Source organism: Cryptomeria japonica, chromosome 1 (assembly GCF_030272615.1).
Source record: "Cryptomeria japonica chromosome 1, Sugi_1.0, whole genome shotgun sequence".
NCBI lineage: Eukaryota > Viridiplantae > Streptophyta > Pinopsida > Cupressales > Cupressaceae > Cryptomeria > Cryptomeria japonica.
The window spans coordinates 258,003,653-258,030,837 of NC_081405.1; the positions used below are offsets into that span (position 1 = coordinate 258,003,653).

Genomic DNA, 27,185 nt, shown 5'->3' on the forward strand with positions numbered 1-27,185 from the left:
CTGACTGTTGGAATCAGTGATCACTGAGAGGGGGGGATGAATCAATGATCCAGTGGTTTCCAAATTTACAAACTTAACTTTTAACCATCAGAAGCAAATACTTAAAACTGAAATGCAGAAACAAATAACAAATAACCACAAGATCATAACACTAGAATTTTTACATGGAAACCCAAATGGGAAAAACCATGATGGGATTTAAACCCATAATATTATTCCACTATGGCTAGTAGAAAAACAATATCACAAATGGGGAACACACATGCATTTAGGCTCACTGCTCAAATATAGTTGGCCAGAAGGCTACAATCTTCAGGGAAGTCTCACTGACTTACAAGATGGTTACAATGATTAATTACAATGTATTAACTCTAAATTACCATCTACTATGCTTGGATGAGTTCTGATTGAGCATAAATTAACTTAATGGGTCACCTTCTTTGTTATGCTCTGTTCTATCCTATACACTGTCTCAGTCAGCTACCGGATCAAGAGTGCGCACGTGAAACTACGCCAAAACCAATTCTCGATCACTTCTTTCTCACAAACATTCGCAACATCCACCAAAAGGATCACTCACACCAATTTTATATACCGACACCTATAAAATAGGTCATTCACCATGTCAGCCTAAAGATGTAACATGTATTCACATGTCGGCTTGACCGGATTAAAAAGGATAAATGCGGATCACCAAAATGATAATAAGATGATGTATTTGAGTCAGCCCAATCATCATAAACACGATTCAATGTACCACAATCATCGAAAAGAATCTAGACCCAAAAATGCTATGTTCCTCCTTAAATACCGGTTAACACGCTATCGATTAATACCTACTTCCGGATAAGAAAAATCATGACTGCCGGATTGGATCTCTATGAAGAGTTGCTATCAATGACAACCCTAAACCAAAAACCAGTCACCGAAAACCACCAGAAATCATCGGATGGGTGTCAATTGCCAACAATCTCCCCCTTTGGCATTAATGGCAACACCTATGAAAAATGGCTAAGTGTTGAAACTTGTGAAGCTTGTACACCAGACCAAGAATGAACGAATTCTAAGTCTCTCCCTTAGATCAACAATCCAAAATCTGCATCACAGAACTATACACTTAGTCTGTACATTTTCACCTTATCTCTCCCCCTTTGACAACATTGCCAAAGATGGGGTCTTGTCCAAAATTTATATATAGAAAACACTTTACAGATACTTGAAGAGTTCAGCATAAACAACCTTCAAAAATCCTATGTGAGTATCCCAACCACTCTTCAAGTTGTCCAAAACTGTGATAAATGCATTAAATATAGTAGCATGAATTTCTAACTCTCTTAAATCTGATGATACAGGTCGGGACATCTCCTTCATATAGTCCACCTTATTACTTAGTATGGTGTCTAACCGGGTGGCAATCAAGTTCTAGAGTTCACCCAATTTCCTCAAAATTTTCTCCTTCTCTGCTTGAAGACTTGAGATGTGATCATTTAAGGATATAATTTGTCCTTCAATACTTTTGGTTAATGTCACATTAGGGTCAAAAGATCGAGAAATGCTAGCAATTTTTCCTTGGCAAACACCTATCTACTTATCAATATCAATAGTGAACTTAGGCAAAATGAGGCAAGATTTATACAATTTTCTGGCTTCTGACAATGTACCAAAAATAAGTTGCAATCTCTTATTCAGAGTCACCCTATCATCTTCCAGAATGTTTATTTTCTAACCTCTTTAAACTTATCCAAAAATTTATGAGTAGCCCTCTTCTCTAAAGAATCAAAACTGGTATTTACACTTTTAATCAATTGCAATAATTTACCGGAGGGATTGTTATTTTAAATCTAACTCTACACTAGGAGAAACCTTCTACAAGACATCTATAGACATCAAAATTATCCTTTTATCTTCATTTTATGATTTTACCATATCTTGACTGGCTTGGGCTTGCACTGCAACATCAAGCATAAGATTTTTTGTAGGGGACATCTTCCCAAGATCAACTAAACCATCAAGATTAATTGGAATCTAAGGTGGTGTCCCAATAACCAGAGGAGTGGCAATTTCCGGATCAACTATGCCTTTACCTTTGTCAACCTCAGCTACCTTAGTCTCTGTTGTCACAACATCCTTCTTCTCTCCCTTATCCCCTTTATCTATTGCACTAATGTCGCCACTTGGTGCAATGCCAACTTCTTGAATCTCGGGGGCTGAAGAGCTATCTATTACCAGAGGATTGTCATCGGTCTTAGCATCTAGTGTGGTATTACCTTGGTCTTCTGATTGATCTTCAGACTGAGTCTCAACCTTCTAACTTCTAGACTTACCTTGCTTATCTTCTAGTTGAGATGGTTTAAGTGCATCTTTGTATAGAGGACCATTCAAAATATTTTTTCTCCATATCTCCTACGTTTCTTTCCTCACCTTCTCTACATTCCCAATCATTAATCTGTTGATCTTGTTTTTACTTGAAAATTCCTTTTTATTTGCATCTTCAATCAACCTTTTTGCTTCATCATGAGTAATACAAGTACATACATTCACTAGCTCTCTCTCCTCCATTCCTCTGTCAATTTTTCTTGCATTCATTCTTCTAGCATCTATTATATTGTACAAGTCCTTTGGAATGGACTTTTCTAATTCAATCAATGTCTTACTAAAATTGTGCAAGTACAACTGCTTCCTCAAATTTTCTCTTGTCACCTTCATCAAAATTTTCAAAGTATACTCCAAGATTCTTCAAATTGCCATCCACTATTATTTCATCTATCAACTCATCTGTTGATAGTGGAGGAATGATTGTGTACTTACCTTGTATGTTTCCAAGCTCAAGGTCTTTGTCAAGTTGACTTTTCACCTGTCTACCTCTTTTGGATCTTCCAATAGGAGCAGGATCATATTTTGCCATCCTGGATTATTGGGCTCCACCGGTTTGCGACTTCCTCACCAGTCTAAAAAATTGCCCCTTCTTCTTTTCTCTTCCTGCTTCCTCCTCAGACTCAGTTCTTGAGTGCACCAGAGAGACTGCAACATAGGTTATTTTTGGCTTTCCTTTCTTCTTTAGCATACCTTTTCTGGATGGGCTAGGCTTTGCAGGTTGTGCCACTTGAGCAAGAGCAGACTTGGTTTCTTTAGGTTTGTCCTTGGAGGGAACCGGATCAACCTTTGGTTTCTTGGTTTCCTATTTGGAATACCTTTGTGCATATTTCTCTCTTTCTTCACCTCCTCCTTGGTGAAAGTCATCTAAGAAGCTACTTCTTTTACCATATTAATGACTTTTATCTTTCGGGTTGGGGCAATGAATTACATATGTAGACTGAGGTCCTTCTCCTTGAATGTGCCAAATCTCCATTCCTTGGGATCTACTAGTTGACTAAGAAGGTGTTGTGCATATGCCTCAAACGTAATAGAGTCAAATTCATACCCCATGGGCATGATCCAAACTATCTAGGGCTCCACTGCTCCCATCAGGCACTGGTCCTTGTCAACCATGAAGCAAATGGTTTGCTCATATTTCTCAACTACCTCCTTAGTAATCCTTTCCCTGTTCTTCATTGTGGCTTGGAATGTTTTAAAATATCCCCAGAGGGAAGATATCCTCATATTTGCATCACCAATTCCCCACATACCTTCCTTGATCTGCATGGCTACCGATATATCATAGGCCCATTGGACCTTACCGTTGATACCAGGTATCTCATTCAAGAAGTACAATGCAAGATAAATAAGGAGTGCACCATATTTAAATGTATGCTTCTTATCTTTCTTGATCTTCATCAGATTACTCAGTAATTCATTTAAGAGGGAAGTGCATGGATCGTACCTTTTATCCTCCTTGAGCATTTGGTATGCAGAGTAAATAGTAGTACTAGAGACAAACATGTACCGACTAGACTGGTAAATCTTATATCCGACCATCATTGAAGAAAAATTCACTTCTTCTCCAAGATGCCATTAGCAGTCATGACTTTTCCATCAAATTTAGATCTAGTGGTATCCATGATGGAGTCGTTTGATACTTTCCTTTAACTTGGCACATCACCGGTTTCAACTAACCTAGTTACAACACAGATCGCTTGCTTGGTGATTTTGTGTGGCCTGCCTGTTAATCCTATGAGGATCCGGTTAATATTGAGAGGGGGGTGAATCATTATTAAGACCAATTGAAACTTTAGCTCAAAAACAAACTTATCTCAGATCTAAAATATCTCAACTTTTGTAATCAGATCTTTTATAAGATTTGCTTAACACATTAATCAAATCATTTATTAAAACTTTCACCACCAAAGCAATCATATAAACTTGATTATTTACCAACTCATTAACCTTATCAATCAGTTCAAAAACTTTCTGAAACAAATTCTTATCAGTACCGATAATCTTTGATAAACTTCTGATAAAAACATCATAACCAGTGTCTCAGAAATAATGCATGAAATAAAATATAAACAAGGACATCACATGAAAAAAATTCCACACACGAACACCATAAGTTTTTAACGTGGAAACCCAAATAGGGAAAAATAATAGTGGGAGTTGGCACCCACAAATATTTGTACTCTTTTGAAGTATGCCTTTTTAGGAGCTTAGCCTTGTTAGGAGCTTACAATACGCTCTATTAGGAGTCACTCGGTTAGGGGATTTTCCTTCCAGCCTGATTAGGAGCTTGATGATCTATTAGGATCAAACTCATGAGAGGATTTAACACTCTTTTGAGAGCTGCCCTGTTAGGGGACTTAAATGTTTAAGGCCTATTAGAACCTACCCGATCAATGGATTTAACATGTTGCAACTATTAGGGAACAACAATGAAAGAATGATTTGTTACTTGCACTTCTCTAGTTTCTTGATCAGATCCAGCTATACACAACACTCTACAACTCTTAGGAAAATTTCACTTGGACATCTTAACACATTCTCTAAGACCACCAACATAATAAACATCAACAATGTCATCCTAAATAGCCATCTCAACTAGGTTGGCCACAAAACCTAATTAAATCATGAATTTACAATTAGATCATAAGAGATCATCATAGATCATTATAACAAGTAATAGTGCAATATCAACCGTTGGTTGATCATAACCTATCACGTAAATCCAATCTGTATGCACAAAACACTCTACTAAGCATTTCGTTGATTCCCAAGAAAATCTTCCTTGAATCGCACCAAAACAACTATCAAATCTTTCACGTAGGTTGTTCTGTGTTACCAACTTGATGTAGACTCACCGTCGATTACCATCATAACAAAAATCATTATCGGTTTGAGGATTTCATCACCGGTCCTTAAGCCCTACTAAAACCTTAGCAAAACTTCATAAAAAATTTGAAACACACCTTTCGTTAATCATCACAAGTTCTAGTTCCGGTCACATACATCTTTCCATGATACAAGTTCACCATCCAAACCGTAAATCACCAATCATCGCCAATCGACCGATCCAATCAAAACAACTCTGCTTTATTGGTTAAAGTCCTATTTCACATACTTTAGCTCTCTATCAGTAAATCTTGTCTTCCGGTAAACCAAATCACTTAGATGACAAAACAAAACATCAGGAACATCATTAAACATCATTTCACATTAGTTGCTAGCAATGACAACATAAATAACTGATCATGTCATCTATTCATAAAATCTCAATCTCTTCATCACAAATAGACTTTTATCCTTTTACTGGTGCAGTCATCCAACTTCAACTGCACCACCTTATTTGTATCAGTTATGCCAAATGCCAACAATCTCCCCCGTTGTTATTGATGGCAACACTAATTAGATATACAATCATAGTAACATCATCATTTGCAACTTGCTTGCCGATATTACATCATTTGCCAGTTCTCCTTATTTTGTCATCTCTCCCTTAACCAATGCTTCTCTGATATGGTCTTTTGATCATAAACTTCTCACATGTCTTCCATATCTGATTTCAATTCATTTCTTCCCCCCCTTTGACAACAATTCCAAAGATGTAAATGCATTACTTGTCTTTAATTCAGCTACTGCCTCTTCCATCATCTCTGCTACATAAATAAAAAAAATTATAACAGAGCATTAAATCAGAACTTTATATCAGACTCACTCCCCCAAAGGAGTAGCTTGCACCTTCATCAATCCTTAGTTAAAATAAATATGAATTCCACAGGATTTATGGATCTCCATCATTTTAGTTCTTCTGGTGTAGGGGTCTAACCCCTAGTTTACCTCTAAGAAACTCAAAGGTAGCCTTCACTAAGGGCTTAGTAAAGATATCCGACAACTGATATTTTCTCTTCACATATTCCATCTTCACCTCCTTTTCTTGAATTCTTTCCCTTAGGAAGTGATACTTCAATTCAATGTTCTTGGTTCTAGCATGAAGTACAAGATTCTTACAATGTTGATTGCACTTGTATTATCACAATAGATAGTCATTGGTTCTGACATATCTATCTTGAATCCTTCTAGCACATGTCTCATCCATATTGCTTGTGTGCAATTCATGCATGCAACTACATACTCAACTTCAGCTATAGATTGAGAAACACAAGTTTGTTTCTTTCTCGTCCATGCCACTAATCTTTCCCTGAGTAGAAAAGCTCCACCATTTGTATTTTTCTGATCATCCACATTACCTACCCAATCAACATCAGTAAAGGCATCCAAAGTAAAATCTCCTTTATAGGGATGCCATAAACCATAGTCTATTGTGCCTTTGAGGTACCGCAAAATTATTTTCACAACCACCATGTAACTCTCTTTAGGCTCTTTTTGAATTCTGGCAACTAATCCAACAACAAGAGCAATGTATGGTCTGCATGGACAACATAGTGTAGCTTGCCAATCATACATTTGTACTCTTTTTCACTAACATCAAGAGAATCATCTTCCTTTGATAACTTGCTGTATATGGTGAAAATGGATAACAATAATAACAACATTGAAAGGCTAAATGAATTCAACCACAAAACCCTAGCCTAACAATCAACAAAGATCCACCATAACATATGAAGATTACCTAAGACAATGCAAATCACATGAAATCACAAAGATTATACCATCACATGTCCAATAGGGTTTTGATCTCCATTCTTCCTATCTCCATTGATCTTGCTTGATATATTTGCTCTCAGATTTTATGTGCACAAGAGCTCAACAAAGAACGGAATGTGGTTGCAAGTAGGATCGTAGTGTAGTCAAGTCCTCCAAATTGTCGATTAGGGTTTGATAATGAAGATGGCATCTCCTTAAATAGAAGACACAATATGAAATGGAGGGATAAGATTGAGAGGTGTAAAAAGGAGGTCGGCTATGATTAAAGGGTAGGTAAAAGAAATAATAAAATAATGAGAGGGGTAGGTAGTGTATGAATTAAGAGATGAATGACATGTGTCATGTGTAGAAAAGGATAATAAATTAATTAAATAAATAAAGATTTATTTAATTAATAGAAGAAGTAGGATAATTAAATAAATAAGAATATTTATTTAATTTAGGAAAAGGATAATTTAAATAAATAAATGTATTTATTTAAATGAGAAATAAGGCTAGAAGAGGATAAATGAATTAATTAAATAAATAAGGATTTATTTAATTAATAGAAGAATTAGGCTTAGATAATTAAATAAATAAAATATTTATTTAATTAGACATGACAATTTTAGGTGTCTACATTTTGCCCCTCTTTGAGACAATGCGGCTTGTCGCGTTGTTTCAAAGAAGATAAGATGAACTGATATAGAGTTGCCCCAAGATGGGAATGATATGCCCCCTCGAGAGATTGGATGAAAATGTCTGAAAAGATTGCAGACAATCTCTCGATAAGAAAGATGGGATAGAATGGACTGACCGGATAAAGTGACAAAGTCATGAGATAATGAAGACTGACTCAGGGAACGAGGGCTAGGGCAGTCTATAAGATAGACCATGGGGGAAAATACATCCTCATTGTCATCTACACCCTCACGAGATCAAAGTGCAGAGCGAGAAAAGAGCAGGAGTAGTCAGCAGCGATGGCTTTCACTCACAGATTCGACCGCGTTCGCCGATTTCAGAGGCCAGCAGAGGCAGGAGAGCCGGTAAGTACCACCAAACTTCCTCGTACTTTGACGCATTTAATTTTCTCATTAATGCATGTCGAATAGAGCAATAAATGCGCTTAGAAGTAGAGTGAAAAAATGTCAAAAACCGTTGAAACGCGTCTGTGTCGGTGCCAGGCGCGTCTGTGTCCGCTAGGCGCATCTGTGTAGGTGCCAGGCGCGTCTGCGTCTGGAACTGCGTTTGCGTTGAAAAATGCAAGTTTTTTTGGTCTTCTAGGTCAAATCGGCAGTTCTGTGATGAACATACGCTGTCGATTGGATAAGCTACTGAGAGGATACACTCAAGCAGGTCCTCTAGGAAGACTAGGATAGATCAAGGCACTTTGTGATGAACAATGAGTACCAAGATAGAGTACTTTGTGATGAACAGGGAGTACTAAAATATGAGCAGCACTTTGTGATGAACAGTGAGTGCAAATGTGAGTAACATTTTGTGATGAACAGTGAGTGTCACACACGTAGTACTTTGTGATGAATAGGGAGTACCACTAGGATAGATAGTAACACTTTGTGATGAACAGTGAGTGTCACTAGAATAAATAGCCATGTGCATTTAGATAACGAGTAGCATTTTGTGATAAACAGTGAATGCCACTATGACTGACATGATTGATTTGCTTGACTGCAGGAGTATTTGCCGATGTTGGAGTCACAGGAGAGATTCCCATCGACTCAGCGGTTGCACCTGAGTTGTCGTTTCAGGATAGAGCTGCCATCGAGGAGATGGGTCTGAGACATATATTGTATGTGCCTGAGTTTCGGGCAAACATGGGTTTGCTGACTGCGCTGGCTGAGAGATGGCACTCTGAGACGTGCACATTCCACTTGCCGATGGGTGAGATGACAGTCACCCTGGAGGATGTATACAGGATTCTGCAGGTGCCGATCGATGGGGAGCTGATCCCATACGATCGAGATGGTGACAGAGAGGCATTGAGGCGGGTGTTTCAGGACCCTGGATTGGAGATGAGGGCAGGACACGTGGCCTGGGATACCATGACAGCCACAGGTTTAGCATTGCCGGCGGTGATCGGAGGAGCTATCAGTGGTTTCCTGTGTCCAGATAGGGCGACACGGGGATTGGCTGTGGGCTAGGGGGGAGCACTGGAGATGCTGATGACACAGCATACTAGATATGCCTGGGGATCGTGTGTGCTGGCACACTTGTACTATGAGCTGCATCAGTTTGTGTATCATGGATCAGTTGGATTGGGCTGCGGGGTGACACTATTGCAGGTTTGGGCTTATGAGCATCTGCCAGTGACGAGGCCGATACACTTCAGAGGCCGGGGACATGGACGCAGTTTTGTGCACCTGTATGATATGATCACCTCGTAGCCACGGATTGGCAGGCTAGAGTACTGGCGACGAGTGATTGATGACATTGATGAGGTCATATGGCGACCTTATCTGGGCTACGAGTAGTGGGAGGATGACGCAGTGGAGCTGCCCTACACCTTCCAGAGCAGGTACCTGATTGGGCAGACGCCCTATGTGCTGGAGAGGCAGCTGGTGGACAGGGTTGGCCAACAGTTTGGCCGGATCCAGAGGATGCCATGGGGCTCAAGCATGTATGCCCGCACAGTCAGAGATCAGGCGCAGTTTGGGCCGTTACTGTCGTATGATCAGGTAGTGACTCAGCTGGTGGAGATGATACCTCTTCCTTGGGACATGTGGCCTGAGATTGAGGACGCCGGGATGGATGCAGAGTATACAACGTATTGGGCAGAGCATCCATTCCCACGATTGACAGATCCAGGGGAGTTATTGGATGGAGATGGAGGTGGGGACGATGATGATGATGGTGGAGGTGATGGGGGTAGAGGCCGACGGAGGCGGAGGGAAGTAGTGGGAGAGAGGTGAGTTGCACCTCGGAGGGAGGGTGGGGAGGAGAGGCAGGCTCAGGTGGTGAGGGGTCGCGGTGGATTTCCCCTACAGGTACCAGCAGCACAGGGTCCCAGGCAGGTACAGAGACAAGGACAGGTACAGGGACAGGTGCCAGTATAGGCACAGGAGCAGGGACGGAGATAGGGACAGGTACAAAGATAGGTACCCATACAGGCACTAGTACAGGTACAAGTACAGGGGCGGGCACCCGCAGAGGAGGAGCCACAGGCAGAGGCAGAGGGGGCTGACCCAGAGGAGGATGAGCTGATTGAGCTCAGGGAGATCTGCCAGGGCCAGGCAGATGAGATACAGGAGCTAGAGAGGGAGAGAGATCAGCTCAGGACGAGGTTCAAAGATACTGAGCGGGAGAGAGATCAGGTTATCCAGTGCTATACAGAGGCTGAGATAGCGCTGAGGGCAGGGAGACAGGCAGCGGAGGACACAGGGGCAGGATATGCATATGTCCTGCGGGCTGGAGAGGAGATAGGGTACTAAAGGGACCTCTACTACAGTGCAGTGCCAGCAGATTAGCGGGCGAGGAGCTTCCATAGACCGTTGCGTACAGTGACAGCTACGGGAGGGAGTCGGAGGAGGCAGGCATCTAGTGGTGGGGTCATGGGTCCACCACCACCACCAGATAGAGGAGATAGGCAGGGTGATCCTGGGGCGGGTCCTTTAGGGGCTTAGATTCCACTGAGGCCAGGCGGCTCCGAGGGAGGGAGTTCATCATAGCCATAGAGGGCTCCCATTGTATCAGTGTTGTACCATTCTTTTTGTATTGTAGACACCTGCGGGTGATTGTAGCCATATGTATTTTTGACATCATTGTATCATGACACTTATGATTATATATATGAGATGATTCATTTTTTGTGGCAGCTATATGCATGTGTACCTATGTGATGAGATGTTCTTATGTGATGCTTATGATATGGATGCAAATATGGATGTAATGCAATATTTTTGTTCTTTTATGTTTTAAAATGTTATGCCAATGCAAATGTAAATGTATGTAATGCATATGAATATGATAATGCAAATGTAAATTGTGCTAACAGGTGTTGTGTGTAGGATGTGATGCAGTTGTGATATCTATATGTATGTATGAAATGCTTATATGTGGTAATGCAGGTGCAGCTACATGAAATGCAAATGTTTTTGGTGTGTCATTATACTCAGTCATGTGATAGCAGGCTACGCGGACTTGAGAAGGACGATGGAAGTCAATCGAGAAAGGGGGATGGAAGACAGAAGATATGAAAGTGAAAGAGCTTCTTGTGTGTTATCATCATTGAGCTTTATTATGGCAAGTAGGTTATGACAATCGAGGCATATGTTCGACCCAGAAAGTCATTGTACCTGTTTGCATGGAGATAAGACAGTCACAAACAAGAAATGCCCCAGTTCACACTAGACTCACAGTGTCCTCATATCCTTGGACAAGTCATAGCATTACTAAGAGACAATCCATAGACAGCAAATACAAATAGGTGACGATACCCCATCCTCGCCTTTCTAGTCAAAGACATCCTGGAGATAGAATCTCTAGTCAAAGACATCCTGGAAAAGCTACAAGACATGTCACCAAAAAAGATGAAATCAAAAGAAAACCAAGACTCGACACCAACATCCACTGTAGTCCTCAAGTTTAGTATCTCTTGTCACTTGTATAAGTCTTATTTGATTATGGTCACAATGTTTACTTTCACAAAATGGATAGATAGCACTGAACCATATGTCTGAGTCTGTTGAAAGATTTGATTTATTGAAACTCATTGTTGCTGCTGTATCTCATCTGAAACTGACTGAATCCATGAAACTGATACTTTATTGTGGAGAAGATGAAACTTTATTACGGATCTGTGATGCAAATGTTGCTTTATTGCAGATTGTGCGCGAATAGACTGAAGAAAGCTGGAAGAAACTGTACTCCTCGAAACATGTGATGTTCTCAGTTCCACACCCATCACTAGACGTAGGATTTGCCTTAGCCACGGATAGGATCTGATTTATTATGGATGGAAAGGGAGGTTTATTATGAATGGCTAACCAATCTTAGGTAGATCAATAACAAGCCATGATGGGAATGGGTAAGTTTATTATGGATGAATAGGCTGTGAGTGTGTGCAAAGTGAAATGATGAAAGAGAATCCTGAAGGAGGGAGGAGCAATGTCTCTACGCATGGCACTGGTGACCCAGTTTTCACCATGGTACTTGCCCAGGGCGCCACCGAAGTGGTTTTCACCATTGGACAAAATTATTTCTCTTTACTCTTTTTGATTTTTCAATGTTTTTTGTGTCACAAGGCACCTGTTTGCCAGGTTTTCACCAAGTAACGATTTTTTTGTTTTATAATTTTTTTTTGTATTTTTGAATTTTTTGATTTTTTTATATTTTTGAATTAGGATATTCCGACGAGCTATGTGTAGAACCTGCGAAGGTGCATGCTGTTGATAGGATCCTCCAAAGGTTCACCTTCTATAATTGAGAGCTGATATGCCCCAGATCCATATGTTGCTGTAATAATGTATGGACCAAGCCAGTTTGGTTCGAACTTGCCCTTCTTCTCTCTGTCTTGCTGATTCTTGGGGTTTTTTCTGAGAACCAAGTCACCTATCTCAAATGTGCGAGGCTTGACCTTGTGATTGTAGCTGCGACTCATTCGTTGTTGGTAAGCCTTGAGATGATTAAAAGCAGTTTGTCTCCGTTCATCCAGCAGTTCTAGTTCTTGTAAGCGAGAGACCCTGTAATCTTCATCAGTGATGATGTTTTGCAAAGAGACCCGTAAAGAGGGTAACTCGACCTCAATAGGCAAGATGGCTTTAGTGCCATAAACAAGTGAATAGTGTAGCTCCTGTAGGCGTGCAAACACTTGTGCAGTAGGCCCAAAGTGCAGGATTGAGTTGGATATGCCAATTACGGCCAGTGTCATCGACTGTCTTCTTGAGGATTTTAAGGATTGTTTTATTAAACGCCTCAGCTTGGCCATTACCTTGGGGGTAATACGGTGTGGAGAAACGATGGGAAATATGGAAGCGGTCACAGAGTTCACGAACATCCTGATTTTTGAAGGGACGCCCGTTATCAGTAATAATGAAAACAGGAATACTATATCGGCATATGATATAGTTAAGGATGAATGTAGCAATCTGTTTTCCAGTAACTTGTGTGAGAGGCACGGCTTCAATCCATTTTGTGAAATACTCTGTGGCAGTGATAATGAATTTATGACCATTGGAAGAAGGAGGGTGAATCTTGCCTATGAGATCGAGTCCCCACTGACAAAAGGGCCAAGGAGACTCAAGTGGTTGAAGTTCTTGTGCTGGCGCATGTATGAGATCTCCATGAATTTAACATTGCTTATATTTCTTGACAAACTGATATGAGTCTTTCTCCATATTGGGCCAGTAATATCCAGTCCTGATAAGTTTCTTGGCCAAGGTAGGACCACTAGCATGTGGACCACATATCCCTTCATGCACTTCCCGTAACACAATCTGAGCTTCGTCGCTTTCTAAACATCTAAGAAGAGTGCCATCTAGACCTCGCTAGTATAGGATATCAGCTAAAATGACATATCAAGAGGATTGGCGAATGAAAGTACAACGTTGGTTATTTGATAGATCAGGAGGTAAAGTATTGTCTCGTAGGTATGTAAAAATGGAACCATATAACTGGGATTCGGGACTGACAACACATATCATCTCAGTAGGCATTATCTCATATGAAGGGATCAAAAGGTTATTCACCAAGAACTCATAGCGGGTCTCGTTTGGAGGTAAATCAATCAATGAAGCAATTGTAGCCATGGCATCTGCGGCTCGATTCTGCTCTCTTGGTATCTACTCAAAATCTATCTTTGTGAAGTATTGTTTCAAATCATCCACCATTTGCTTGTAAGGCAGTAATTTTTCATCTTTTGTTTGGTAATCATCAGTTACTTGACGGATGACAAGTTGGGAATCCCCAAAAACATGAAGTTCCTGGATCTTCCACTGAACTGCAATCCGTAATCCAGTCGTTAATGCCTCATATTCTGCTATATTGTTAGTGCAATGAAATGATAAGCGGTATGATTTTGGTATAGAATCTCCTTGAGGAGTTATAAAGAGAATACCAGCTCCTGCCCCATGCTGTGTGTATGAGCCATCGAAGTACAGTTGCCATGGTTTTGCATGTGACATTGTCAAAATGGATTCATCTAGAAATTTTGAACTTAGAGGAACATCATCTATCATGGGAGCATCTGCTAATTGATCTGCGATGGCTTGTCCTTTTATTGCTTTTCTGTCCACATACTCAATGTCGAATTCACTCAGTATCATTACCCATTTGGCCAGTCGCCCGGTAAGTGTTGCTTTATTGAGAAGGTATTTTAATGGATCAATTCTTGCAACCAACTTAGTCTTATGAGTGAGCATGTAATGTCGTAATTTCTGTGAAGCAAAGACCACAGCAAGACATGCGCGCTCAATTGGTGTGTAGTTTAGCTCGTATCCCACCAATGTGCGACTGATATAGTATACTACTTTTTCCTTGTCTTCAGCGATTTGTTGCGCTAAGAGTGCCCCCAGTGCTGTTGGAGTAGCTGATATGTACAGTAATAGTGGTTGATCTGGAACTGGTGGCATCAGAACAAGCAGATTCAAGAGATAATCTTTGAGCGTCTGGAAAGCCTATTGACAGTTGTCATCCCATTTGAATTTGATGTTTTTATGTAGCAGGTGCTGAAAAGGATTACACTTATCTGCCAGTTGTGTTATGAATCTTCGTATAGACTGGAGTCTCCCTTGTAAGGATCGAAGTTGACTGATATTTCTGGGTGGTTGCATTTCCAAGATAGCTTTGACTTTTGCTGGATCCGCTTCAATTCCTCTTTTGGATACAATGAATCCTAGGAGCTTCCCAGAGGTTACTCCAAAGACACATTTCTTAGGGTTTAATCTTACTTTGTATTTTTCCAACCGATCAAAGGCAACTAAAAGTATGTCCAAATGTGTATTTCTGTCTATTGATTTGACCAAGAGGTCATCAACATAATCTTCCACAGTTACATGCATGAGATCATGAAAGATAGTAGTCATAGCTCTTTGATATGTAGCACCTGCATTCTTTAACCCGAAAGGCATGACATTCCAGCAGAAAGTTCCCCACGGACAAGTAAATGTTGTTTTATGTTGATCCTCGGGTGCAATTCTTATCTGATTATAGCCAGAGAATCCATCCATTAATGATAGCATTTCATGACCTGCTGTGAGATCAACAATCAAGTCAATGTTTGGTAATGGGAAGTCATCCTTTGGACAAGCTTTGTTGATGTCTCTGAAATCTGTGCAAATTCTGATGCTGCGATCTGGTTTACTGACAGGTACCAAGTTAGAGATCCATTCAGGATAATCAATTGGACATATGAATCCGACATCGAGTAATTTCTCAAGTTCTGCTTTGACTAGTAATGCCACTTGTGGATGCATTTTTCTCAATTTTTGTTTTACTGGTTTTGCCCCCTGTTTGACCGTCAAATGATGCATTACCAAATCCGGATCCAATCCAGGCATATCAGCGTATGACCAGGCAAAGTTGATTTGTCGCTTTTTGAAGAAACTTATGAATTTTGACCTTTCGGACTCTGTCAATGATTTAGCCAGGAATATGTTATGTGGAACCTCTTCTGTACCAATGTTTGTTTTGATAGTCTCCTCTACCAACATGGATGATTTTTCCTCATATGATGCTGGGAGAATGTCGAGCCTTCCATCTTCGGGTGCCTCAGAGAGGTTTTCACCCTCAGATACGTCCTTTCTTTTTACTTTTTTGGGGTCAGATAGCGCCACAATGTGGTTTTCGCCATAAGACCCTTGATTTGTTCTTATTTTCACATTTTTGCGACTGGAAGGTCCGACACCCTCACCAAAATATGCCACGCTATTAAGTTCTATGGTGTATCCCTCTTTGTGGTCTCCAGGGGGAAGATCATCTCGTATGCCTAGATAATCAATAAAAGTTTCATCATTTTGGAATGTATCCAACTGTACAGGTCCTTCATTATCCCAGTCAATGAGTTGGTGATGAACAAGGGGAAGACCGTTAATGTCTTCGAAGTTAGCGGGGCTAAGAGTGAAGATGTGGTTATATTCGGGTATGTCAAGGTAATTATCGAGGTCATCGATGGCACTCTTCTCATCAGTCTCGATCGTGAACGAATCCAAATTATCATCACTTGTAGCGCATTCCGGAACAGGTGTTCTCATCCTATGTGATTTCAACCTAGAACCTTGAGACAAGGACTGTGTAGACTCCTCATTGGTTGTTTCTTGACCAACTCTGAATTTGTTATAAAACTCCTCCTCTTCTGTGGGTTCATCTGGCTCTCTGAATGTCTCGGTGAGGTCATAGTCACTCGAGGATTTGTCTGAACCCCATTCCCATTCGTTGGAGTCTGTGGAATGGCGATCCTCTTGTTGAATTTTGGCAATTTTGATTCGTGATGCCTCTTCTGTCCTTTTAGTGTGGATCTTGGAAGTCAGAAAACCAAGTCCCTTCGAGCGTTCCCTTTTTACAGTCAATTCAGGTTGTAAGGGCTCCATAACGCCTTCTTTTCATAACCCAAGAGGGCTTTTTCCATCATACTTGAATTTTTGTAGAATCTTGAAGCCTTTGCCATATTTCTCACAGGGTATATTGATCTGATCTTGTGTGTCATCTTCAATGTCTTTGTAGAGCATTTTATATAAACCTTCCTCTTCTAGTTCGCCCCATCTTTGAAAGGTAGTAGGGTCCCATTTGACCGTCATGATGGATTTTTGCTTGTTAGGATGTGGCCTTCCATATTCTTTTGGAGAGCTCATGACTTGTCGTAAATATATGGTCTGATTTAAAGTGTATTCTCCCATGCCTTTGTCCTGAAATCTGCCTTTAAGTTCACCCTGTTTTGATGTCAAAGGTTTCAATGACTCAGGGTCAATGTATGCCAAAGAAGGAACAACTTCACAATTACTGGGAATGATGATCTCAGTATGTGATCTCAAGTTATTGCAATATATGAATGGATTAGGATCGCCGTTAACTGTTACCTCGATTCCATTGTGAGGAAACTTAATGCATTGGTGATATGTCGATGGGACTGCCCTCATTTCATGAATCCAAGGACGTCCTAGCAATATATTATAAGTGAGATCTAAATCCAGGACTTGGCAAACCACATCCTTTGTAACTGGCCCAATTCTTAGAGGTAAGGTGACCATGCCCTTGGATGAGCGTTCTTCATCATCATATGCCTTGATGGTGATTTGATTTTTTGAATTCACAGCTTTATCGGAATATCCCAATTGTTTAATGGTGCTCAATGTACAAATGTTTAGACCAGCTCCTCCATCTATCAGGACTCGCTTTATTCGATGTTTGTGTATAAAGGCTTCAATATGTAATGGTGCATTATGTGGCTGACTTACAGAGGCCTCATCAGCTTCCGTGAATGTAAGGGAGTGTGGAATGGAAAGGTGTCCCACCATGGCTTGAAACTGGTCCACGTTCAGATCAGTAGGAATGGTGGTGTCTCTCAAGATTTTATCAAGAATGGCTTTATGAGAGGGGGATATGCGTAAGAGCTCAAGGATGGAGATGAGCGCGGGTGTCTTCCCTAACTATTCTACAAGGTCATACTCAGGTTTGGTAGATGAAGAAGTAGTGTTTTTAGTTGAAGCACCTGGCAAAGTAATTTTACCTCGACGAGTTGTAACATGACATTCAGAAGTAGGTTTGGAAGAAGATCCAACACCTCTTAGGACAATCTTGGGTCGCTGAGGAGGATTCTCAAGGTTTTTGTTCTTGATGGTAATAGTAGAGATATGATTGTCCATCGAGATATGATTGATAGTTGAATCATAGTTGTAAGGTGCTCTAGTATAGTTGGCTTGATCATCTGTGACTTTAGCTTTTCCCTTGTCGTGCTTTGGGAATGGTTCCTTAAACATCTCATGTTCTTGATTGGATGAGTGTCCCTCAATCTCAATGTCACCTCTATCAATGAGATCTTGCACAATATTCTTCAGTCGATGATAATTACCTGTTTTATGACCCTTGCTTTTATGAAATTCACAATACTCATCATCATTCCACCAATTTGGTTTAACCTTTGGTTCATATGGAGGAAAATCTAGAACTGTGATTACCTTGTTTGCCACCAGCTTTTTGAAGACTGACTCAAGTGGTTCTCCCAAAGGAGTGTACTTCCTTCGTGACCTAGAAGTTGTTTGAGTATTCACTTGATTGTTTGTAGAACTTGATCTTGAAAAGATGAATTTGGGTCGCACCGTGTTGGCATCAACAACACCATCATTGACTGTGTTCTTGTTTTTATTCCAAAATCTTAATGATTCCTTAAATATCTTAATGACTCCTTGCTCAATTAGGACCTTCTCTATTGCTAAGCCTTTTTCAATGACGTCCTTCAAGGTGGACAAACAAGCTTTCCTTAGATCATAGCCAATGTCTTTGTTAACATTTTGAGTGAACATTTCTACCATTTGTTTTTGTGGAATTTCGCAAGAGTATCTGCTGGCTCGATTTCTCCATATTTGTAAAAATGATGCAAAAGATTCTCCCTCTTTTTGCTTAGTATTGCACAAAGTAGTGACTGATATGTCTATCTCTATATTGTAGGAGAAATGTTGAATAAATTCCTCTGCTAAGTCACCCCATGACTTAATACTAGGTGGAAGTTGGGAGACCCATTCCATAGCTTGATCACCTAAGCTTTGTGGGAATAATCTCATCAAATATGTCTCTTCTGCTGCTACCTCAATGCAAGCTGTAAAAAATTGTCTTATGTGTGCCTTAGGATCCCCTTTTCCTCTATACTTATCAAATTTAGGCGTCAAAAAGTGTGTAGGAAAAGGAGGCATTGGAATGCTCTTGTCAAATGGATAAGGACATATGTCTCTCATTGTGTATGTTGGCTTTGGTGCATTTATGTCCTCCATTTTCTTTTGTAAGTCCCTGATTTGTTGTTCCAAACTGCTCTTAGGTGGAGATCGACTTCTTGGACCATATCCTATGTTTGAGGTACCCATTGGAGGAGGTACATGTTGCATATATGGATGATATTGATCATACACATGTTCATATGGAGGAGGTTTATAATGATGCTGCGTATATGGACCACTTGGTATAGATTCATGTTGAGGAACCCCATATCTATTTTGCGCATGTATACCATATTCTACAGGCATGTCATGTTCTATTGTGTTGCCCCCAAATTTGACATGAGGTTTCCTTGTGTCCAAATTTTGAGCATGCCTTGGAATATCCCATTGCTTTGGTGGTTGATCCTTAGCATTGATATGTGATTGAGCATATTTTTCTCCATAAGAATTTCATAATGGTCTGCGAAGGTGAGTATCATATGTTTGACCATGTGTATGTGGGACCTCTGGTTTTTGAAGCAAAGCTGATGGTGATTCAGGTACCATGTGTGGCCCTCTATTTCCTCCACTATTAGGTCTCCTTTGATGCATATTGGAGTGAGGTTGTTGCAAAGGTCTATGTTCCATTATTTGAGACATGTCAAAATCATGAGGTATCTTGGCTCCACTTTGTGCCATCATGTGTAAGAAGTATTGTCTATCCCTCATTATTTCCTCAACCAATTGATTGAAATGGGGATTCATAATGGATTCTTCCACATCTGCTGAATGTACTGAAAAGTTGTCCACATTGTCATTGTGTGTAGCATTGTTGTTTATAGTGTCCATGTTCTCAACATTTGGAATGTTTCTATAGACATCCATGTCAGGTAATGTAGTATGATCAGAATTGAAAAAGATCTCATTGTCATACTCATAAGAACTCATGTTTGCGGACTCTTGAGCCTCTTTAGTTTCTCTCCTAGATTTTTGAAGACGGGTTTCAACCATGAACTAGGTATTGACCAAGATGTTTGAGACTAGATGAAAAATGGAAAGAGTATGGAAGACCAAGAGTTGGATGGAATGTAAATGAATCTGAAGTGTACTTGCAATGCCCAAAGTGTAAGACCAAGTATGTATGTAGTAGAGTAGGTGTGACTTCCAAAGAGAGGATAGTTTCTCTTGATGAGGTAAGCTGACCTTGACCCTAAGTAAGACCAAATGAGACCCAAAGGTAAGAAACCTTGATGAGGGACCACCTAGCAAAGTGTTGTTGTATGTAGTGTGTTGACAAAGTATGATGAGGACAAGCAAGTGACCTTTTGACTCAAGTTTAGACAAATGTGAATGTAAAGTGAGATGTGAAGCAATGATGGACTTTGTGAGACCCAAAGACAGGTTGAATGCTAAATGAAACCCTGGAGAAATGACCTAGGAAGCTCAAGAATTCCGAAACTGACTGTGTTTGTTTGCTGGACTGTAACAGTTTTTCAATTCTGGACACAGACGCGGTTTCCTGACATAGACGCTACTCTATTTAACACAGACGCGCTTCTGAGATTTCTTGTTTATGTTTGCTGGGCTGTAACAGTTTTTTTTTTGCAATTCTGGACACAGACGCGACTGTATACTTCACAGATGCGGTTATAAACACAGACGCTATTTTGCCCTTCACAGACGCGCGTAGACAATACAGACGCGGTTAAAACAGACACAGACGGGTTTCTGTAAAATTTGTGCAATTTTTCCAATATGTGAAGTCATTTTTGTTGTGACTCAATCTGACTGTTTGACTAATTTTCGTGACAAGAGGACACAATGTTGATGAGGACTCAATGTTTGCTAGTGTTTAGACTCCAAAATGACTCCAAGAAAAGTGTGTTGTTTGATGTAAAAATGTTTTGCATACACTTGAAGACACAAAAGACACAATGTTTTGCTGTTTGGTCTTGAATGTTTTGAATGTTTAAAATAAGTCAAGCACAATTCTTATGGTTGGCCAAGACAATAGTTGTTGATCCCACATGGGGTTTTACCCCCGAGGCTACGCTATTTAGAGCGGATACTTAGATGCTTGACCTCACTGGCTCCACCCTCGGCACTCACTTCTCGGGTCAGCCAAGCATCAGTCCCCATGAAAACTCCCCATGGTGAACTTTGTATCTCTACTAAGAACTGTATGTGTGTGGGCCGCTACCAGAGGTCCGACCTCCTGCCCCAACAACTAGAAGGATTTGGGCCTCTAAAACAAAATGGTGCTAGTAAGGGCATCCACTCGTGTGGCCATACATGTGGCACTTTCAGCTCTGTAAATACAGAAGGCTCCCAGCCGGTAGGGGTTACGCCCTACAACTGATCAAATAAATTTGATCAAACGGGTTTATGGGGAGACATAGTGTCGATATGAACTAATCAACACACGTTATTCATAGTTTTCACCATGAATATATTTGATTATAGTGGTTCGGATGAGGTGGGTTTTCCTCGCTACCACTTGGGTCATCCTCTTCTCACTAGTAGTCCTAATGACCACACGGGAAGACAGGCCCTCTAAAGATTAAACAAAAAGAGCCTATTGCTCAAGACACAAAAGACAATGATTCAATTTTAGTGCACCAATGGAAGTGTTTGCTAGTCTATGAAAACAATGCACACAATAAAAATCAAAAACTCTTGCCAAGGACCTGCAACAAAGAGTTGTTAGTAGTTTGGGTTGTTTCAAATGATCACCCCTTCCTGCAAGCACACAAGTTAGGTAAATTTTTAAAACCCAAAAGACTTTGTGAAAATAGGGGCCTTCAACCAAATGATTTAGCTTCCAAGGCAAGCTGCACCAATTGTGTTAGCTAGATCTGAAAATGTTAGTCCAAAAATAAACCAGATCTGAAAACCCTAAATGCAAAATCCGAAAACCGAATCAATAAAATTTCCAAAATTTTGAAACAGGCAATACACAGACGCGATTACCTCCTACGCAGACGTGACTCCGCAACAGAAACGCAGTTCTGTGAGACACAGGCGCGATTAAAGACCACAGACACGCTTTTTGTACGCAGATGCGGGTGAAAACGACACAAACGCGCTTCTGTAACACAGACGTGGATAAAAAAGACACAAACGCGCCTCTCCCAGAACCTGCAAAATGAAATATTTCCAAAACATAGACGCGGATCCAGTTGTCTCAGACGCGCCTGAAAATCAAAAATGCGATCCGAATGTGCGCAGACGCAAAAATACCAAAAAAAATGCTACCGAAAATGTCCGATCTGCAACTTCAAACACAAAATCTGCAACAAAGATGTTAATGTAAAAGGGACAAGAGTCCCACCGAGCGTGCCAAAATGTATATGGTGAAAATGGATAACAATAATAACAACATTGAAAGGCTAAATGAATTCAACCACAAAACCCTAGCCTAACAATCAACAAAGATCCACCATAACATATGAAGATTACCTAAGACAATGCAAATCACATGAAATCACAAAGATTATACCATCACATGTCCAATAGGGTTTTGATCTCCATTCTTCCTATCTCCATTGATCTTGCTTGATATATTTGCTCTCAGTTTTATGTGCACAAGAGCTCAACAAAGAACGGAATGTGGTTGCAAGTAGGATCATAGTGTAGTCAAGTCCTCCAAATTGTCGATTAGGGTTTGATAATGAAGAAGGCATCTCCTTAAATAGAAGACACAATATGAAATGGAGGAATAAGATTGAGAGGTGTAAAAAGGAGGTCGGCTATGATTAAAGGGTAGGTAAAAGAAATAATAAAATAATGAGAGGGGTAGGTAGTGTATGAATTAAGAGATGAATGACATGTGTCATGTGTAGAAAAGGATAATGAATTAATTAAATAAATAAAGATTTATTTAATTAATAGAAGAAGTAGGATAATTAAATAAATAAGAATATTTATTTAATTTAGGAAAAGGATAATTTAAATAAATAAATGTATTTATTTAAATGAGAAATAAGGCTAGAAGAGGATAAATGAATTAATTAAATAAATAAGGATTTATTTAATTAATAGAAGAATTAGGCTTAGATAATTAAATAAATAAAATATTTATTTAATTAGACATGACAATTTTAGGTGTCTACACTTGCAACCAGTCACCATCGGTGTACCTACCGGTTTGCATTCTTCCATGCTGAAAGTCTTCAACGCCTCTTTGATATACTTGGTTTGACAAATAAAGATACCACCATACAGTTGTTGAACTTGTAAGCGAATAAAGAACTTAATTTCATTGATTAGAGACATTTCAAATTCCTTTTTCATTATATCATCAAATTCCATACACATATAATCATTTCCACAAAAAATTATGTCATCAACAAACACTTCTGCTATCAGCATCTTGTCTCCATCAGTCTTCAAATAAATGTTGTTGTCCTCACTGGTACGTTAGAATCCAATCTTGATCAAATGTGCATGCAATCTCTCATACCATGCTCTTAGTGCCTGCTTAAGACCATACAAAGCTTTATACAATTTACACACCATATCATTATCACCGGTCAAGGAAAATCCATTTGGTTGTTCAATGTATACTTGTTCTTCTAGAATCCCATTTAGAAAGACAGACTTGACATCCATTTGGTAGACTTTGAATCCCTTATATGCAGCAAATGCTACTAGCATCCTTACACCTTCTAATCTAGCATCAGATGCAATTTTTTCACCATAATCCTCATCTTCCTCTTGAGCATACCCTTTGCAGACTAACTTTGCCTTGTTTCTTACAATCCTTCCTTCTTCAACCAGTTTATTCCTAAAGGCCCATTTTATTCCAATCACATTCTTATCCTCCGGTCTAGGAACAAGTGACCATGTATGATTCTTCTCAATTTGATCTAATTCTTCATTCATTTCCTTCACCCAATCATCATCCTTTAGTGCTTCCTTAACTGTCTTGGGTTCAATTGTAGATATCAAACATGAGTTCTCTCTGATCTTTCTCCCGATTTGTACACATGCATTCTTATCACCAATTATATATTCTTGTGAATGATTCAATCTGACATATATAGGTATTGTCTATGTCGGTTCTTTATCTTCTTCATCAGGTTCTTCATCTTCTTCCTCACTGTCATCACTTATCGGTTGAGAACCTAGTTCTGCATTTGCCGATTTTGTATTATTCTTTGCTTCCAGTTCAATGATCACAAACTTTTCCTCATTATCATCATTTTTAGGTTCAAATCTGCTTGTACGTTCAAACTTATCAGATAGATCATTAACCTTTACTTAGCATTTTCAATAATATTATTAGTTCTCTTATTGTAATATTTATATGCTTTACTCTTAGAATAGTAACCAAGAAAAATTCCCTCATCAGATTTTGCATCAAACTTCTCAGTGTAGTTATCTCTCTTAATAAAACATTGACTTCTAAAGATTTTAAAATAACTAACACAAGGAGTTTTTCCATACCATAGCTCATAGGGTGTCTTATTATTACCTCTTTTTACCAGTATCTGGTTAAGAGTGTATATAGCAGTACTGACTGCTTCTCTCCAAAACATTTTGGATACATTACCCTATAATAACATGGTTCTTGTAGCTTCAACTATTGTTCTATTCATGCTTTCTTCTATGTCATTCTATTGTGGTGTCCTCGATGCTGACATTTGTCTCTTTATACCCTGTTCATCACAATACTTAACAAATTCATCAATATCTAAATATTGTTGTTAGACTCCATGAAACCTCCCTAGTCTGATCTTAAACACTTCAGACTCTTACTGGTTTCCTTCTCAACCATAGCTTTAAATGATTTAAATTTATTAAATGCTTATGATTTCTCTCTTAAAAATGTCACCCACATCATCTTAGAATGGTCATCGATGAAGATCATGAGATACCTATCACCATAATAACTCTTTGTTCTCATAGGGCCACAATGATCAGTATGTACCAAATCTAAAACATTCTCAGAAATACCATTCTTACTCTTGAAAGAAATAGAGGTCATCTTTCCGATTTGACAATATTTGCATATCACACTATTCGGTTTGACAAGTTGGGGTAATCCTCTTACAATACTTGACTTTCTTATCTCAACCAAGTTATCAAAATTAACATGACAACATCTTTTATGCCATAACCAACTGTCTTCCATTCTTGCAACTAGACAATTATTAATATTACTATTCAAATGGAATAAGTTACCTCTAGTTTGCTTCCCGGTAGCAATCGGTTCACCATTACCTCCAAGTATTTTGCAGACTCCACTCTTAAATTCAAGAAAATAACCTTTATCATTGATTTGACCAATACTTAAAATATTATGCTTAAGACCATCAACCCAAAATACATCATCAACATTACACTTCCCATTTAGTGAGATAGAACCTTTACCTTTCACCATGCAGGGAGAGTTATTTCCAATTCTAACATCACCTCCATCAAATTCATTAAGGGTTATGAACTTACTTTTATCTTCGGTCATGTTGTCTGAGCAACCACTATCTATAATCCATTTATCTCTATTCTCCATATGAGATAGTAGTGCCTTTTCATCAGATAGTTCCTCCTTCACGGCTATAAACACAATTTTTTCATTGTCATCTTCTTCTTTCGACTCCCCATTGGTCACACCTTCATCTACTGCAACATAACAATGTTTCTTGCCCTTTCCTTTGAATCTTCTAAACTTTTCTTTCTTATCAATGTTAGGGCAGTTAGCAGTAATATGTCCAATTTTACTACAAGAGAAACACTTCAAAGGTAGCTTTCCTTTATACTTACCTATGCCTCTTGGAAATCTCTTTGCTAACAATGCCTCAAGTTCCATCACTTGATCTTCATTGTCTTCATTTCCCCAATTGCTTCCACAACTTTTCCCACACTCATGATTTTGACATATGTCTTTTCCCTTTCTAGCAGATGAACCGGTAACTAAAGCTTTAAAGGCAAATTCACTAGATTTTGTCACACTATTGTCAAAACTATTTAATTCAAAAGTTGTAAGCTTACCAATCAATGAGTCAACAATTACCTTATCCTTTGAAATAGATCTAAGTTCTTGGATTGTCTATACTCTAATAGCATATTGAGGTTGAAGAGTTATGAGCATTTTACTTACTATTGTATCATCTTCTATTTTGCCTCCAACACCCTTAATGTTGCCAACAACTTCTTTGATTCTCTGACCATACTGTCCAATATTCTCTCCTTCAAGCATTCTCATGTCATCAAAATTTCCTCTCAAGCTTTCTTCTTTGGCTCTTTGAACATGCTCATATCCTCCATAAATTATCTCTAGCTTTTCCCAAACCTCACCTGCAGTTTCCAATCCTTGAACATCAATATATTCTGAATCAGATAAAGTACTTACAATAGCTTCTAGGGCTTGCATGTTATCTTGTTGTTCTCCAAGTTCATCTGGTGTCAAGGGAGTAGTGGTAGGAGCAACATATGTTGTTTCAACTTGCTTCCAATATTATGCACCAAGACCTTTGATGTAGATCTTCATTCTGTCTTTCTAGATCTTGTAATTATCCTTGTTGAACTTGTGACCCTCTTTCTTCATCATCTTGAATTCCTCAAAAATATTTTCCTCAAGCGATTATGCTTTCTACACACAGAGGACCAAAGCACTGATACCAATTATTAATCCTATGAGGATCCGATTAATACTGAGAGGGGGCGTGAATCAATATTAAGACCAATTCAAACTTTAGCTCAAAAAACAAACTTATCTTAGATCTAAAATATCTCAACTTTTGTAATTAGATCTAATAACCTCTTTATCAGATTTGCCAAATCATTTATCAAAACTTTCACTACCAAAGAAATCATATAACTTGATCATTTACCAACTCATTAAACTTATCAATCAGTTCAAAAACTTTCTAAAACAACTTCTTATCAGTATCGGTAATCTCTGATAAACTTCTGATAAAACATCATAACCGGTGTCTCAAAAATAATGCATGAAATGAAATATAAACAAGAACATCACATGAAAAACATTCCACACATGAACACCATAATTTTTTGACATGAAAACCCAAATAGGGATAAACCACGGTTGGAGTTGGCACCCACAAACATTTGTACTCTTTTGAAGTACATCCTGGTAGGAGCTTACAATATGCCCTATTAGGAGTAGACACTATTAGGAGTCACCCGGTTAGGGGATTTGCCTTGCAGACCGGTTAGGAGCTTGATGATCTATTAGGATCAATCTCATGATAGGATTTAGTACTCTTTTGAGAGTTGCCCTGTTAGGGGACTTAAATGTTTAAGGCATGTTAGAACCTACCCGATCAAGGGATTAACACTGCTGCAAAT

At 39.2% G+C, this 27,185-nt stretch overlaps 1 protein-coding gene across 1 annotated transcript in view; it reads right to left on the bottom strand.

Annotated features, from left to right (window-relative positions):
* Positions 1-23,924: 23,924 nt before the first annotated feature.
* Positions 23,925-27,185, bottom strand: part of LOC131857300 (uncharacterized) — an 84,967-nt gene continuing 81,706 nt past the window's right edge. The window contains exon 3 of the mRNA XM_059209579.1: positions 23,925-24,128. Within this exon, the coding sequence (XP_059065562.1) occupies positions 23,925-24,128 (204 nt within the window). The remainder of the gene's footprint in view (positions 24,129-27,185) is intronic.